Source organism: Oncorhynchus clarkii, chromosome 32, assembly GCF_045791955.1.
Source record: "Oncorhynchus clarkii lewisi isolate Uvic-CL-2024 chromosome 32, UVic_Ocla_1.0, whole genome shotgun sequence".
In the NCBI taxonomy this organism is placed as follows: Eukaryota; Metazoa; Chordata; class Actinopteri; order Salmoniformes; family Salmonidae; genus Oncorhynchus; species Oncorhynchus clarkii.
Genome location: NC_092178.1, coordinates 26121330 through 26135483, shown reverse-complemented (window position 1 = coordinate 26135483; position 14154 = coordinate 26121330). Strand labels below are relative to the sequence as shown.

General features: G+C 43.0%; 1 protein-coding gene across 1 annotated transcript in view; it reads right to left on the bottom strand.

Moving 5' to 3' along the window:
* Positions 1 to 267: 267 nt before the first annotated feature.
* LOC139392199 (potassium channel subfamily K member 9-like) overlaps positions 268 to 14154 on the bottom strand; it is a 39144-nt gene continuing 25257 nt past the window's right edge. Inside the window, exon 2 of the mRNA XM_071139993.1 lies at positions 268 to 1202. Within this exon, the coding sequence (XP_070996094.1) occupies positions 268 to 1202 (935 nt within the window). The remainder of the gene's footprint in view (positions 1203 to 14154) is intronic.

The window sequence follows — 14154 nt, the reverse complement described above, 5'->3', positions numbered from 1 at the left end:
TTCCTCTTCTATCAATCCCTATGAATCGCTTCAATATATTATATCTTTATACCAACCAAAAGAGAGAAAAAAAGAAGTTCTAAAATAAGATTTGGTTAGGAGCAACATTGGAGATGCATTGTACTTGTATATAAAAAAGGAAAGCTAGGAGTTGTCTGTGTAGATGAGCCAACCCAGTCTGATGATCTGTTCCATTTCAACGTTTTATCATTTAGGAAAAAACATTGAAATGCAACATATAGTTCAAAACACTATGATGCACTAGGCTCAGATAGATTTCCTTCTCTTCATTAGTCGACGATTGTCTGTGAAGCTGTGGAGGCCTGGGGAGACTGAGCTAATGGGCGAGGGGAAGAAGCTGTTCTTTAGGGTGCTGGGAGAGATCTCCTCGATGCGGTACGACACCGAGTGAAAGTACTGGTGGGGGTTCAACTGGGAACTAAAGGAGTTCTGGTGGGAAAAGGCACATTCTATCCCTCCTCCTCCACCCCCCATCACTCCCCCTACTCCCATCTCTCCCCCACAGCTACCAAACTCATGTGAGTGGTAGTTCATGCAGGAGCAGACAGATGGCACATCGTTGACCTCGGCGCAGAACTGGCCCTGCGTCTCCCTGCGCCTCCTCCCTGCACCTCCTCCTCTCCCCAGCGTCTCCTCCTGAATGTGGATGATCATGCTGTTTCTGTTCCCCGCCAGCGAGGCCCTCTCCTCTGCGTCCCGCCTCTCGTCTTCACTGTTCATGGTCAGGAACCTCAGCACCACCAGGTTGAGGAAGGCTCCTATAACAGTCAGGCCCACCAGGATGTACATGAAGCTGAAGGCCACGTACAGGGGCCTCCGCTGCAGGGCCCGGTTCTTCTGCAGGGCCACAAAGTCCCCGAACCCGATGGTAGTCAGTGTGATGAAGCAGTAGTAGTAGCTCTGGAAGAAGCTCCAGTCCTCGTAGTGGGAGAAGGCGGCCGCCCCGATGCACAGCGTCCCGATGCAGGAGAAGAACCCCACCGTCACCATGTTCTCCATGGAAACGTCGGTGATGTGCATGCCACAGCACTTCTTGATGCGCTTCAGGAGGGACTTGACGAAGGTGTTCATCCTCTCGCCCAGGCTCTGGAACATGACCAGGGTCAGGGGTATCCCCAGGACGGCATAGAACATGCAGAAGGCCTTCCCCGCGTCTGTGCCGGGAGCTGCATGGCCATAACCTGCAGGGAGAGAAGACACAGACAGTGATCAGGACCTAACATCTATGGTACAGTAGTATGGCAATAACCTGAAAGAGAGACAACAAACCAGAAACCGGGACCAGTATGTTACAGCAATGGCTGGATAACTGCCAGGGTTGGGCTCAATTCACTTTTCAATTCAGTTCATTCAGCAAGTCAAATAGCTCATTCATTTCCTCAATTGATTGAATTAAAAATAGAACTCAGCCCCACCCAAGCCACTTATCATCAACTCAATTATCTCAACTCTGTCCCAGTTGGCTTTTAGATTTGTTTACAGATAATACCCAGCGAAAAATCCCCAAAGCATCTTGATGTCCCTTTGCCAAGATGGCTTTTGAATAAGAGCTGAGCCCCACAGACAGGGTCGGTATTGAATAAGAGCTGAGCCCAACAGACAGGGCCGGTATTGAATAAGAGCTGAGCCCCACAGACAGGGTCGGTATTGAATAAGAGCTGAGCCCCACAGACAGGGTCGGTATTGAATAAGAGCTGAGCCCCACAGACAGGGTCGGTATTGAATAAGAGCTGAGCCCCACAGACAGGGTCGGTATTGAATAAGAGCTGAGCCCCACAGACAGGGTCGGTATTGAATAAGAGCTGAGCCCCACAGACAGGGTCGGTATTGAATAAGAGCTGAGCCCCACAGACAGGGCCGGTATTGAATAAGAGCTGAGCCCCACAGACAGGGCCGGTATTGAATAAGAGCTGAGCCCCACAGACAGGGTCGGTATTGAATAAGAGCTGAGCCCCACAGACAGGGTCGGTATTGAATAAGAGCTGAGCCCCACAGACAGGGTCGGTATTGAATAAGAGCTGAGCCCCACAGACAGGGTCGGTATTGAATAAGAGCTGAGCCCCACAGACAGGGTCGGTATTGAATAAGAGCTGAGCCCCACAGACAGGGTCGGTATTGAATAAGAGCTGAGCCCCACAGACAGGGTCGGTATTGAATAAGAGGGCAGCACAGAAATGGGTCCAGTCATTCATCTGAGTACGGCCCAATGATTATAAGGTTGTCCAATTAGTGGGAACTTTCCTCTCCCAGTCCTGTGAGCTACAGGGAAGTGTGGGAAATGTAGGAGTTATTGGATGAGCAAGGAGTCGTCCAGGAGCCAATAAGGCTTTTAGGATAATTCAACTTTATCTTTAGGCCTGCAGTTGCACACACACACACACGCACGCACGCACGCACGCGCACACACACACACACACATACACATACACATACACATAACCCCAACCTGTGCTCATAACTAAAAAGATAATAATAGTGTTGTTGATGGTCCAGATATGGAATATGATTAGATCTAACACAGATGTAGGGTAGGCTATACATGCTTTACTATACAGTACAGTACATGAGTGGTTTTGAATATGAATATGAAAGGCAATGCTGAGAATACATGTTCCATTTCCGTAATCCATTTCTGCTGTATCCCTAACAGACATAGTATGTAGGTCTAACTCACAACAACCGAAGCTGTTGCCAAATAACACCCACCATTCTTTTCCATGGAAACAACTGTTTTGACCAAGATACATTACTCTCCTACTATTTTTCACAGACCCGTTGTAACCTGAACTAGTCTATTGGCCTTTGTGTTTCTTGACTATTGATTTCATACATTCCCTGATGGGCATCCACCCACTCAAGCACGTGAGGAATGATTATATTTATAGGCTCAGGACAAGATCTATCTGATTTGTAGCAAGCAGGGAATGGGATTTTATGTGCATATAAAGTGTGCTCCCGTGACCCAATATGCTTTACTCCTGCAGCTTCTCTGGACTAGATTGAGTAGGTAGCAGATTAGGGCACACGGTTCACAGTGTTGCATTATATTTAGACTTATTTAGCAAGCAAATGGAAGGGAAAACTGTTTTGAAGATCCACGCTAATATACAGAGCCTTCAGAAAGTATTCACACCCCCAGACTTTTCCACATGTTGTTGTGTTACAGCCTGAATTTAAAATGGATTAAATTGAGATTGTGTGTCACTGATCCACACACAATACTGTCAAAGTGGAATGAAGTTTTTAGAAATGTTTACAAATAAATTAAAAAAAATGAAAAGCTTAAATGTCTTGCGTCAATAAATATTCAACCACAAAGACCAGGGAGGTTTTTCGATGTTTTGCAAAGAAGGGCACCTATTGATAGATCATTAAAAAAAAACATGTGGAGATTGAATATCCCTTTGAGCAAGGTGAAGTTATTAATTACACTTTGGATGGTGTATCAATACACCCAGTCACCACAAGGATAAAGGTGTCCTTCCTAACTCGGTTTCCTGGAGAGAAAGGAAATCGCTCTGGGATTTCACCATGAGGCCAATTGTAACTTTAAAACAGTTACAGAGTTTAATGGCTGTGATAGGAAAAAACTGAGGATGGATCAACAACATTTTAGTTACTCCACAATACTAACCTAAATGACAAAGGAAATAGAAGGAAGCCTGTACAGAATGAAAATATTCCAAAACATGCCTCTGGTTTGCAATTAGGCACCATAGTAAAACTGAAACAAATGTGGCAAAGAAATTCCCTTTATGTCCTGAATACAACATTTTATGTTTGGGGCAAATCCAACACAACACATCACTGAGTACCACTCTTCATATTTTTAAGCCTGGTAGTGGCTGCATCATGTTATGGGTATACTTGTCATCATCAAGAACTAGGGAGGTTTTTAGGACAAAAAGGAAAACCTGACTCAGTCTGATTTCCAACAGACACTGGGAGACAAATTCACCTTATAGCAGGAGAATAACCTAAAACACAAGACCAAATCAACACTGGAGTTGCTTACCAAGACGACATTGAATGTTCCGGAGTGGCCAAGTTACAGTTTTAACTTAAATCGTCTTGAAAATCCATGGCAAGACTTGAAAATGTCTGTCTAGCAATGATCAACAACCATTTTAAAAATAATTTTAAAGAGAATAACGTGCAAATATTGTACAAAGTTCTTAGAGACTTACCCAGAAAGGCTCACAGTTCCTATCGCTGCAAATGGTGATTCTAACATGTTCTGACTCAGGGGTGTGAAAATGTATGTAAATAAGACATTTCTGTATTTCATTTTCAATACATTTTCAAACATTTCTAAAAACATGTTTTCACTTTGTCATTTTGGGGTATTGTGTGTAGATGGGTGAGAAAAAAAGTCCTAATCCATTTTGAATCCAGGCTGTAACACAATAAAATGTGGAATACATCAAGGGGTATGAATACTTTCTGAAGGAACTGTATCTCACCAGATACAAAACTTTGAACTGTCTTCCCCCAACATGAGAAACCAAACATGATCATTTACAATTAATGTACACATAGAAAAAACGAAGGTCCGGTTTCCAGGACCAAGATTAAGCCTACTCCTGCACTAAAGCTCCATGAACCCAGCCCTTCTGCAACGGAATTCCTTGTGGGATATATACAAATGATTAAGTATGTTGTTCCACGAGGTGAAAAGTTTAGCACTATGAAGATAGCCAACAATGTTACGCTGAAAAATGGTGTAACGGCAGCTATGACTGTGCCCTCATTCATATCTTTATTTCTTCATGTTCCTACCCCAGTCCTCTCAGTGATACAGTAGACATGCGGTATTCATAAAATGAATGAACTGCATTATTAACCCAGAGCCTGGTACACTGTTCTGTCTGAACAAATGAAACACAGTTATTCTATCAGACTGATTTTCATATTCCTCCTCGAATTTTCTTAAAAGTGTATGTCAAAGTTTTCCAAGCAGCCACCGAAAGAGTTGGTTGGCTCACTTGCATCTGATAGCAGAAAGGTGCACATCTCACATTGTCAGTAGGAATGTATCTTGCTCCGTTGTGCACCACATCAGGGAACCTCCACAGCTCTGTGTGTCTCTCAACACAGACAGAGAGATGACTGAAAGTGTCGTTGAACACCTGCCAACTAGGATGTAGATCAGTTACAGTGTATGGCGGTGTGTTGATGCTGATAGTAGAATTGTGATATTCATAAAAATACAACTAGGGCCCCAATCACAACACTGATACGACCATATTTCTCAGTTCCAGCAGCATTTACTTTGACATCTCCAGCTTCAAAAGTCCATGAGAACCACCTTTGTTACAGCAGCTAGCTATTAGATGTTACTAGAGATGCCCTGTTTACACTCCACCCCCTTGCTGTGCTGCTCCCCTTGCCAGTGTTAATTAATCACCTTCAGATGGATGTTATTGATTTTATCACCCTCATCTTCATCAGCTCTGTGTTCTGCCTTTCAATCAAGTTGGGAGAGACAACACCTTCTAAGTGATTAAATGGATTTTCTGAGACCAAACGGAGAGCCAAAACCAACACAAGTTGTTTGGGCATTAAATCAAATCAAATCAAATTTATTTATAGCCCTTCGTACATCAGCTGATATCTCAAAGTGCTGTACAGAAACCCAACCATAACCAGGAGGATTGTGAGGATGTTCTTAACAAAATTGCTTCATAACATTTCATTGCAACTATAAAGACAGGAGCTAGCTAGATAATGTTATTCATAGCCTATTTATAGTGTTTTTTAAAAAGTGAAACATCTCTGGATGGGTCTTTCCAGCTATTATATCGTGTACACCTTCTAACAGCAGCAAGCAGCTGTCTTCGTTCCCTCTTGCACATTCAACAGCCTAATTAATATTGATTTTAATGGCTCAAATTATTCCTGGGGAGTAATCAGGTGGTACTGAGTTACATTGGCAGACAGACATGACAATGAATGGATAAATCATATTTGATTTGTGGCACTACATTATGACTGTGCTGAAATTGGCTCAACACCGTCCACTAGGTTATTGAGTAACAAGTGTGTCTGATACTGTACTCTTACATAACCGAACCATCAAAGCTGTCCTATTTAATACAAAGGCACGTATTAGATATTGATACAATTATCTTTACCGCTTCAGACACTGTGTGTGTGTGTGTGTGTGTGTGTCCACTTTGCTCCTTCAGAAACAAGTACCTCTGTCTCCCTCACTCAGTTCCACACAGAGTATCTGACATCAAACCTCATGTTATCTGTACTCAGTCTCACAAAGAGAACGGGATAAGGACCATGACACATTGGTAAGCTAACAGGATGCACTTCTCTAACGTACAGTATGCATCTTTAATTAAGACGTTAAGAAACCCACTGACCCGAGAACTGCTGTTACCAATGTCCTTGAACAGATTCAACCATAATAGGGGAGAGGTTGGACATGTAGCTTTTCTGCATTTCTCTCGGTATTAGACTCTGAGCTTTAACAGTAAAACATCAAGTCCTGCTACTGACTAGAGGAACAAAGAAGACAAACGTATGCTCCTTCCCTCTGTCTCTGCACATCGTTTGAAGGCATTTGTTTCTATAATAACAGTTATGTACAACCATATTGTTATGCTTTCCTAATAAACGAGTGCATCTGTAAATATAGCGTACAGTAAAACATTGTCTCATTTTGCAAGATTGTCAGACCAGAGGGATGGTTTTCTAATTGTTGTAGTAATGACTTGGTTCATAGAGTATATACAGTCTTCTATGAGCTGGCCTGCTAAAGTGCCTGTTTGATGTTGGATACTTGGTTTTGTGTTGCTGTGTTGGACTCTGTGATTGGATACTTTGTGTTTTGTATTAGTGCTAGACTCTGATTGGATACTTTGTGTTTTGTATTAGTGCTAGACTCTGATTGGAGACTTGCTGGACTAATTTGTTTGTCCTGCTATAACGACTCCATTACCAGTTGTTGTCAAGGGAACCAACACATTTATTCTGCTGAGCAGAGAACTGTGTGTCTATGTGTGTCTGTGTGAGTGGGTGTGGGTGGGTGCCTGAGTACGTGGGTGTTTGTATGTGTTTATAGATGTGTAATGGTGATGCACTTGACTATACAATTGCTGAATACTCCCCTGAGCCTTTATATTTAGCAATTTAACATGACACTTACAAGACTTCTATACAAATCCATACACACTATGTTGGTCAAGTCAAAGCGTGTGATACCTCTTTGATATCAGCAAACATCATGGTGCGAATCCTGTATCTCCTGTATCATCTTTGCTCAAATATTTCAAGGCAAGATAATCAAATCAGATCAAATGGTATTGGCCGCATACATATATTTAGCAGATGTTATTGCAGGTGTAGCGTAATGCTTGTGTTCCTACCTCCAACAGTCAAACAATTCACAACAATACACACAGATCGAAATGTAAAAGAACAGAATTAAGAAATCTATAAATATTAAGATGAACAATGTCAACAGAATATATACAGTACCAGTCAAAAGATTGGACACACCTATTCATTCCAGTTTTGTTTTTTTTATAATAATAATATAATAATAATAGTGAAGACATCAGAACTATGAAATAACACATATGGAATAATGTAGTAACCAACAATGGTATAATTGAGATTCTTCAAAGTAGCCACCCCTTGCCTTGATGACAGCTTTGCACACTCTTGGCAGTCACCTGGAATGCATTTCAGGTGCATTACTTTAAGACATGAAGGTCAGTCAATCCGGAAAATGTCAAGAACTTTGAAAGTTTATTCAAGCACAGTAGCAAAAACCATCAAGTGCTGTGATGAAACTGGCTCTCATGAGGACCGCCACAGGAAAAGAAGACCCAAAGTTACCTCTGCTGCAGAGGACAAGTTCGTTAGAGTTAATTGCATCTCAAATTGCAGCCCAAATAAATGCTTCACAGAGTTCAAGTACCAGACAATTCTCAACATCAACTGTTCAGAGGAGACTGCGTGAATCAGACCATCATGAAGAAACCACTACTAAGAAAAGAAGAAACAACCACTAAGAAACCACTACTAAAGGACACCAATAATAAGAAGAAACTTGTGGCGGTGCTTTGCTGGTGACACCGTCTGTGATTTATTTAGAATTTGAGGCACCCTAAACCAGCATGGCTACCAAAGCATTCTGCAGCGATACTCCATCCCATCTGGTTTGCACTTTGTGGGACTATCATTTGTTTTTCAACAGGACAATGACCCAAAACACACCTCCAGGCTGTGTAAGGGCTATTTGACCAAGAAGGAGAGTGATGAAGTGCTGATGAGTTGGAGTGCAGAGTGAAGGAAAAGTAGCCAACAAGTGCTCAGCAAATGCGTGAACTCCTTCAAGGCTGTTGGAAAATCATTCCAGGTGAAGCTGGTTGAGAGAATGCCAAGAGTGTGCAAAGCTGTCATCAAAGAAAGGGTGGCTACTTTGAAGAATCTAAAATCTAAAACATACTTTGATTTGTTTAACACTGTTTTGGTTACTACATGTTTCCATATGTGTTATTTCATAGTTCTGATGTCTTCACTATTATTCTACAATGTAGAAAATAGTAAAAATAAAGAAAAACCCTGGAATGAGTAGGTGTGCCCAAACTTTTGACTGGTGCTGTATATATATACTGTATGTGATGGAAGGTATAGACATTATGGATAGTATGTGGATAAAATATTTCGTATATATGTAGAATACGTAGTATAGAATAGTATTCGCCAACAGCTGAATAGGATGGCATCGACTAGAATATATTAAATGAGTAAAGCAGTATGTAAACATCATTACAGGGACTTGTGTTCCATTATTAAAGTGACCAGTGATTCCATGTCGATGTATATAGGGCAGCAGCCTCTAAGGTGCAAGGTTGAGTAACCGGGTGGTAGCCGGCTAGTGATGGCTATTTAACAGTCTGATGGCCTTGAGATATACGCTGTTTTTCAGTCTCTGTACTGTACTGTACTGTACTGACCTCACCTTCTGGATGGTAGCGGGGTGAACAGGCTGTGGCACAGGTGGTTGTCGTCCTTGATTATCTTTTTGGTCTTCCTGTGACATTGGGAGCTGTAGGTGTCCTGCTGTGCAGGCACTGTGCCCCCGGTGATGCGTTGGGCAGACCGCACGACCCTCTGGAGAGCCCTGCAGTTGCTGGCAGTGCAGTTGCTGTACCAGGCGGTGATACAGCCTGACAGAATGCTCTCAATGGTGCATCTGTAAAATTCTGTTTGGGTCTTAAGGGGCCAAGGCAAATTTCTTCAGCCTCCTGAGGTTGAAGAGGCACTCTTGTGCCTTCTTCACCACACTGTCTGTGTGGGTGGACCATTTTAGATTGTCAGTGATGTGTATGGCGAGGAACTTGAAGCTTTTCACCTTCTCCACTGCGGGCCTGTCAAATATGGATGGGGCGTGTTCCCTCTGCTGTCTCTTGTCCATAATCAGCTCCTTCATTTTGATGACGTTGCGGGAGAGGTTGTTTTCCTGGCACCACTCCCCCAGGGCCCTCACCTCCTCCCTGAAGGCTGTCTCATCATTGTTGGTAATCAGGCCTACTACTGATGTGTCATTTGTAAACATGATGATTACGTTGGAGGCGTGCGTGGCCACGCAGTCATGGGTGAACATGGAGTACAGGAGGGGTTTGCACAGGGCGGGGTTCAGACCCAGGGCCCAGAGTTTAATGATGAGCTTGGAGGGTACTATGGTGTTAAAGGCTGAGAGTTAGGCAATGAACATAAGCATTCCTCCTGTCCTCTTGTCTGTGGACCTATTTGGGCGGTATGCAAATTGAAGTGGGTCTAGAGAATACAAAACCCAGCACAGTGCTACTCATAACACCTCTCACACTGAGACGTTGGTGAACCTGCTCTCCATGTCATTCCTAACCATATCAAATGTCTTGTAATGTATGCACGCATGACTGTAAGTCACTTTGAATAAAAGTGCCTACTATCGAGGCCCCTCGTTGGTGTGCAGAGAAGGGTTAATTACTTGAGTAGTTGATAAAACTGATGTATTTTAACTTGTCTGTTCTGGGAGGTTAATCCACCTCACATTATTCCAGTGGCCCGGAGACATTAATTGCCTGTGAGCCATGGAATTATAATGAAGGTCAGGACAGGAGAGTTCGACTGCAGGATAGGAGGTGGAGCAGCAGTTAGACTGCCGAACACCTTGTGGATCTCTTTCTGAGGACCTGTCACCAGTCGCCACACTGGCAAGAGCTAACTAACTATGAGTTAACTGTCTGCACTCCAGAACAGCATGTGCAGAGAAGACACTCAAACACTCCCTCCATGACTCTGGCTGGCTCTACGTTGACACAACGGCCCAGAATGAAGTATCCTTAAAATCCACAATAGGAAACTTTAATTTCTGTTTGTTTATAGTTCTGGAGAACCTGAGAGAGAGGTAGAGAGGAAAGCCAATGGAGATGAACTGAATGACATGAAATATCTCAATGGTAAAATAGTATCAATAGCCCCTCATTGCAATTGCTGTTGCTTGATATGGAAAGTTCAGTATGTGTAGTCTATAGTAGACTAATGCTTTGTGAAGGATGAAGCCCATGCTTGGCAGTATTTGTTTAATAGATATAGTTTCTCTACGATGAAAGTACAAAACCAATATCTTTCATCTCAGTTTACAGAAAACTTCCCACACACACTCTCAAACACAAACCAATATGCAGGGACGTACACACACAGTCGAGTGCGCACACAAACACACTCACACACACACCAGGATGTTAAGATATATACAGTCTTACCTGCCGTTCAAATATCAAATTTGATAAAATCTTATTAGATAACCTTCTTGTCTACACCCACTCATCCATTCTGCCCTACATTTCCTGTGAGGTACACACACACACACACACACACACACACACACACACACAATTGTCTCATTGAAAACACAGGGGTTGGGTAGGTTATTATATTACAGCATTAAAGCACAGGGGACTAATTTGTCCTTTAACAACAACAAAGGGAAGAAAGACTTATAATGATGTTTTACTCATTTCCACCGTCTGAACACATGCTGGAAGCATCAGGCTTTGAAGTGTTTGGTCTGAGGCATGATTTGTTTGTCTTTCTCTTGCTGGGTGTCTGGTGCTCCTAGACTGATGCCAGAAGGGCCACCCTGAGTTACTAAAGAAACACACAAACGAACACGTTGGGGTGTGAGGTGTCGCAGATGGTTCAACACAGCACTCGGTACTAGGATAGCCAAATTCCGGGAACTTTCAATAAATTCCCTGGTTTTCCAGAAATTCTGGTTGGAGGATTCCGAATTTCCTGCTTATTCCCTCCTGATTCCGGGAATCTTCCAACCGGGATAACCATGGAATTTATTGAACGTCTTCGGATGCTTGCAAGCCAACTCAGCACTAATACAACGTTCACAGAGGGATATTGAAGAGAAGAGGTATCAGGATAAAGGAGGAGAGGGGAAGGAGCAGGGCAATGATGTAGTGTATATCTCTGTTTTACGTATATTCAGCATATACTGGAGCTCTGTTCATGAGGCATTATCATTGTTGTCTTTTCATGCAAATATACCCCAACACCTTCAAAGTTATCGTTGAAAGATGTGTGCAAGGGGACCAGTAATTCACTTCTACAAACAGTAGTGCTTGTTTCAACGTTTACCGATCAAAGACCGAGGTGGAGCTACTGCCATTACTGCTTACATCTGCCAAGGGTAACGCCCCCTTACCCTTCTCAAGGTGAGTGAGTGGACAAAACTGTGAAAATGCCTCTAAATTATAAGAAACTATCAAATAAACCTATACTGAAGCTATTTACAGAAACAGCTACACAGACAATTAGAATGTTCAGCAATAACAGAGTTGGTGTGGTTAAGTATTGATGCTATTTAACCAGTGGGGTTGAGTATTGATTTTATAGAGGTTGAGTATTGATGTGGATGTCAATCATATCAAGGTCAGTAATTTGTGGCAGTGTGGCAGACACAGTGGCGAATACGTTATTAGTAAAAACAAATTGAGCCAAAATAACATTATAGATTTCAGTATTATTCTGAGGCTAATTCGATAATGGATTTCAGAATCCGATGAGAAGCATTTGAGTGAGAATACTCTCTCTCTATTCCTCTGTCTATCACATTCTCATTCACACACACTCACTCACTCACTCACTCACTCACTCACTCACTCACTCTCTCTCTCTTTCTCTCTCTCACTCACTCATCACTCACTCACTATCTCACTCACAAACACATACTCACTCACTCTCCTTTACTCCTTCACTCCTTCACTCCTTCACTCACTCATCACTCACTCACTATCTCACTCACAAACACATACTCACTCACTCTCCTTTACTCCTTCACTCCTTCACTCCTTCACTCACTCACTCACTCACTATCTCACTCACAAACACATACTCACTCACTCTCCTTTACTCCTTCACTCACTCACTCACTCACTATCTCACTCACAAACACATACTCACTCACTCTCCTTTACTCCTTCACTCCTTCACTCCTTCACTCACTCACTATCTCACTCACAAACACATACTCACTCACTCTCCTTTACTCCTTCACTCCTTCACTCCTTCACTCCTTCACTCCTTCACTCCTTCACTCCTTCACTCACTCACTCACTCACTCACTATCTCACTCACAAACACATACTCACTCACTCTCCTTTACTCCTTTACTCCTTCACTCCTTCACTCACTCATCACTCACTCACTATCTCACTCACAAACACATACTCACTCACTCTCCTTTACTCCTTCACTCCTTCACTCCTTCACTCACTCACTCACTCACTCACTCACTCACTCACTCACTCTCTCTCTCTTTCTCTCTCTCACTCACTCATCACTCACTCACTATCTCACTCACAAACACATACTCACTCACTCTCCTTTACTCCTTCACTCCTTCACTCCTTCACTCCTTCACTCACTCACTCACTCACTCACTCACTCTCTCACTCACTCTCTCACTCTCTCACTCTCTCCTTCACTCAATCATGCTCTCTCTCTCTCTCTCTCTCTCTCTCTCTCCTTCACTCACTCACTCACTCACTCACTCACTCACTCATAAACACACACTCACTGATGCTGTCATTTAACACAGTGATCTCAGAAGCCAGGGTGGTACCTCCTCCAGGGTTGTACACCACCTTTCCTAGAAATGTGTCAGGCCAGACTGGAACACTGTGAATTATTGTGTACTTCCTCATCCCTTCCAGCCTCCACTAAGTTAGTAATGTATATGACATAGTGGACCAGTCTGTGACATAGTGCCCTCCTCTGACTCCCTAGTGCCTCTACTCTGCTGCTCAGCTGATTGGTTGCATATAGAGCCACCATGTCTCCCACTGTGCCATATTCAGCTCTGATTAACAGACATGGAGCCAGAGACAAGGGAAATGAGTAGAGCTCTGCTCTGTGGAATATTACCAATTTATCAGAGCTCTCCCTGTGTGTGTGTGTGTGTGTGTGTGTGTGTGTGTGTGTGTGTGTGTGTGTGTGTGTGTGTGTGTGTGTGTGTGTGTGTGTGTGTGCGTGCGTGCTCTCTTTTCTCTCTCCCCCCTCTCTATCTCTGTACCTAGCCTGCCTCCCAGTCCCAGTTGTCACTGTGGAAGGTCTACAGGTCTATTGATGCTCAGTGCCCAGCACCACACTAAGGTTGTTAAGTGCTGCTAAGCAACAGGAGGTTGGTGGCACCTTAATTGGGGAGAACAGGCTTGTGGTAATGGCTGGAGTGGAATCAGTGGAATGGTATCAAATACATCAAACTCATGGTTTCCATGTGTCTGATGACATTCCATTTGCTTCGTTCCAGCCATTATTATGAGCCGTCCTCCCCTCAGCAGCCTCCCCTGATTTACACAAAGTACTCTCTGCCCCCCTTTCCACTCATAATGAGGAGCTACTGCATGTGGCCTTAGCCAGTAGTTAACCTTTCATCATACAATGACCTGACATTACATACAGGTTGTGTACCTTATTTTCTTCTCTTGGTATTCTCCTGGTAGGTTGTAGTGTTATAAAGGTATTGGTATGATAAATATCCTGTTGGTAACTAGTCTGATGTTGATAGGTTGTAGTGTTATAAAGGTAATGGTATGATAAATCTCTTGTTGG